Source organism: Garra rufa, chromosome 5 (genome assembly GCF_049309525.1).
Source record: "Garra rufa chromosome 5, GarRuf1.0, whole genome shotgun sequence".
NCBI classification, from domain to species: domain Eukaryota; kingdom Metazoa; phylum Chordata; class Actinopteri; order Cypriniformes; family Cyprinidae; genus Garra; species Garra rufa.
Window position 1 is genome coordinate 13168570 of NC_133365.1, and position 3746 is coordinate 13172315.

Consider the following 3746-nt stretch of genomic DNA (forward strand, 5'->3'; position numbering starts at 1 on the left):
GGGACCCGAGAGATTTTTCTGGAGAACAGCAGGCAGTTTAACTACTTAGGACAAACAAGGGACTCTTGAACAACTATCAACAGATCTGTGGATCATTCAGGTAACAACACAGTATTAAGAATTAAGAATCAAGTGTATGTAAACTTCTGAACAGGGTCATTTTTATAAATGTAACTATTATTTTCTGTGGACTATATGTAAACGTCTTTTTTAAATCTTGAAATATTTTATTCAGGTATATATATAAAAAGAAAACATGAATTTTGTTTGATCCCTCTTATTTTGGTAAAATAATGAACATTTTGCAGATTCTGCAAGGTGTATATAAACCTTTGCCTTCAACTGTATTAATATTTTCAAGAGATAGAGTACCAATAGCATACTACCTCAGTTTGTAGTATGTATGCTTGCTAGGCAAATTCCCCCAAGTTTCACAGACAAGGCTTAAGCCTAGTCCTAGACTAAAATGTAAGTCTGAGCTGTTTCAACTGAAATAAAATTGCACTGATTGACCTTAAAATATATCAGTGCCTTTGTTTTGTCTCAAGATGCACACCAGTAATGTTTTTTTCTAAGCATGTATATAAAAATTACTTAAATGTCCTAATTGAACTATGGCCTAATCCTGGCTTAGTCTAAACCCTGTCTGTGAAACCGGGCCTTTATGTATAAAGTGTTCTTGATGTGACATTACATTTTTAGTTTGCTGAATAAACAAGCAATCATATTAACCACACATTTTAACAATCTCCAAATCCTTGTCTTATTTTTTCCACCAAACACTGAAAAAAACATACTTAACTAGCATACTACAGTTAGAAAAAACTGAACATAGCCAGTCTTAAAAAGTTTTAAGTGTACGTCAGTCAGACGATTGTTTTTCATCTTGTATAGTTATATTATAAACCATTGTACTACCAAAACTTGACATGTCTGACTCAAATCATTCAGCAAGTCATCACTTTATTGTGAAGTAGACCTAACTGGTCTTGTACAGACTTGAATACAAACTTTGCAAAAGATAAATAGGACAATTCTGAATCTATTCCACTAACTACAATTCCAGTTTATTGCAGCGACTACATTTTTTTAAACACCTTAGTTCTATAACATCCAAGGTAGAGATGGCATAGTGCATTACAGAGCAGATATTTATATATATATATATGTACATACACACATACAATTCACATAGTTCATTCTGACAAGGCTTCAGCATCCAGTACAGTCAGTATAGTACACACATTGTTATTTTTTATTCATTTTTTTGTTGCTAAACCAATAATCCACTGAGATGAATGCACATCCGTTACACTTTTGAGCCTTGGAATTTAATGTTTTTCCCAATTCATTTGTTTGGTGGAAAATGATTATATCCCCACCGATCAAAAAGGAAAACATTAAAGAGCAGTGTACTAAAATATAATTCATCAGTCAGACACATCAATAAGCTTTTATCAAGTATTACCTGAAGCGTTCTGGATAATCACGTTACACGCATAACAATGTGCTTAACTATGGCCTAAAATTCAGACAGGGATCATCCTCCAATTTCCAATTCCATGGATAGATATTATTTTTAAAGGTTTTTATAGTTGCAGTACCACTGACAACATGCCAGTAGCAGCAATTAAAGATTATTCATTCAATACAATGTCAAATCAAAACAAAAACAGAAGACTTTCGACACGATGACAGTACATATCATATATATTAGTGAATGTCGCAAGCTCACCATCTCACAAATAACAGACACGTTGAATACAGATCAAAGAAAATAACATCTTGCAAGGGATTCAGAGTCAGTTGCTCTTTTATAATGAACAGGGCAGTACAGAGCAGATCATCAGATGTTGATTGCACAGTTATCGTATCAGAGCATCTCTTCAGATATTATATACACTGTCTTTCTGCTGTCCATCGTGTCGGTTTGTGTATGTTCAAACTCGAATTGGATATTTAAAAAATCTGCCAGTTCATAAAAATGTTTCTCAAAATTGGTGACCAGTCATGCCCTAAAGCTTTGGATAAATGTGGAAAGGTAAACATATAATGTCAAAATAATACTGCAATGAAGAAAAAGTCATCAAACAAGACATCACTAACTTGTCTACTGGTGCAAAAATGACAAAATTGCTTCAGAGTGCTTTTAGTACAGAAAACAAAACCACTCTCATCATGTTGTCATCATGTAGAGACAAAACGCACTCGAATTCATGTTTGTTTGGAATAAACATGTTTTAACAGGAGACCAGCAATGGATGATGGTTTATTTTTAGCCTGTCCGTGATCGTGGTTTATAAAACGAGGAGGGTTGCAGACACTTCATTTGGCTGTCAGACACTGGCTGTGACATCAGAGCTAAGAGACCTGCTCTTGAACAGGATGCACTTTAGTGGGAAAGCTGCATAAAAAGGGTGCTCTGTGAAAAGCGGTTGTCGTCGTGTATCCATTAGCTTAACCACAACATTATAAAGCTGAAACATCTGGGATGGAATTGTTTTTTGCATAATTTCTTGTTCAGTGATTTTCGTTCGATCCGTACTTGGACCCTATGGAGTCATCAAGGTGGCCGGCTATCATGCAAATGGGTTTCCAAATGGGTCTCTGAAAGGATCTAAGCCCACTGCTTTGATGGGAGGAGCACTCTGTGAAGGTCAAAGGAAGAAAGAAACATTATTTTTAAGAAGAAGCAAGAAGAAACTTTTTGAGACATTTTTGGTTACACTTTATTTTAAGGTTTCCTTGTTACAGTGTAATTATACATTTAAGTACTGAGTAATGTTAATGAACTACATGTACTTATATGTGACCCTGGACCACAAAACCAGTCTTAAGTAGCACGGGTATATTTGTAGCAATAGCCAAAAATACATCGTATGAGTCAAAATTATCGATTTTTCTTTTATGCCAAAAATCATTAGCATATTAAGTAAAGATCATGTTCCGTGAAGATATTTTGTAAATTTTCTACCATAAATATATAAAAACTTGATTTTTGATTAATATTCATTGCTGAGAACTTCATTTGGACAACTTTAAAGGCGATTTTCTCAATATTTAGATTTTTTTGCACCCTCAGATTCCAGGTTTTCAAATAGTTGTATCTCAGACAAACATTGTCCTATTTTAACAAACAGTATATCAATGGAAAGCTATTTTACGTAAGACGTATGACGTAAGAATCTCAGTTTTGACAAATTTACACTTATGACTGGTTTTGTGGTCCAGGGTCACATATATGCTTAGGGTTATTATTAGAGATTGACTTAGGGTTACTTACATGTAATTATGCATAATTAATTGTTATTGTAATTAAGTGCATGTAACGTGTAACAAGGATACCTTAAAATAAAGTGTTACCAAATTTTTCATAATCTCTAATAAGGATGCACATATACGTACAGTTGCAGGTACAGACGTGCCAAACAGATTTTTTCCAATGGAGTTGTCGAATGGATTCTGACCTCCAATCTTCAGTGGCTCTGCAGTGATAAAAATCATGTCAAGATAGAAGTCATGTCAAGATGTTACCAAAAAAAAATAACCACCCCCTAAAACTTATACTAATACTAATTTATCAACACATTTGCATGTTCATGATTCTCTGATTTTGGTTAATGGCTGGGTTATTGGTTATTATTGTTAGCTAAAACTAAAACCATACAAAAATATTTAAATAATTGTTATTTCACCTAATTGCCAAGGTGATATTTATCATTTTTATTTAGTTTAACTTGACGTAC

General features: G+C 33.8%; 1 protein-coding gene across 2 annotated transcripts in view; it reads right to left on the reverse strand.

Annotated features, from left to right (window-relative positions):
• Positions 1 to 946: 946 nt before the first annotated feature.
• Positions 947 to 3746, reverse strand: part of LOC141334591 (disabled homolog 2) — a 37466-nt gene continuing 34666 nt past the window's right edge. For both annotated transcript variants that reach the window (XM_073839719.1, XM_073839718.1), the window contains exons 13-14: positions 3406 to 3485; positions 947 to 2648 (exon numbers count right to left, since the gene is read on the reverse strand). In XM_073839719.1, coding sequence (XP_073695820.1) covers positions 2580 to 2648; positions 3406 to 3485 — 149 coding nt within the window. In that variant the 3' untranslated portion in view covers positions 947 to 2579. The remainder of the gene's footprint in view (positions 2649 to 3405; positions 3486 to 3746) is intronic.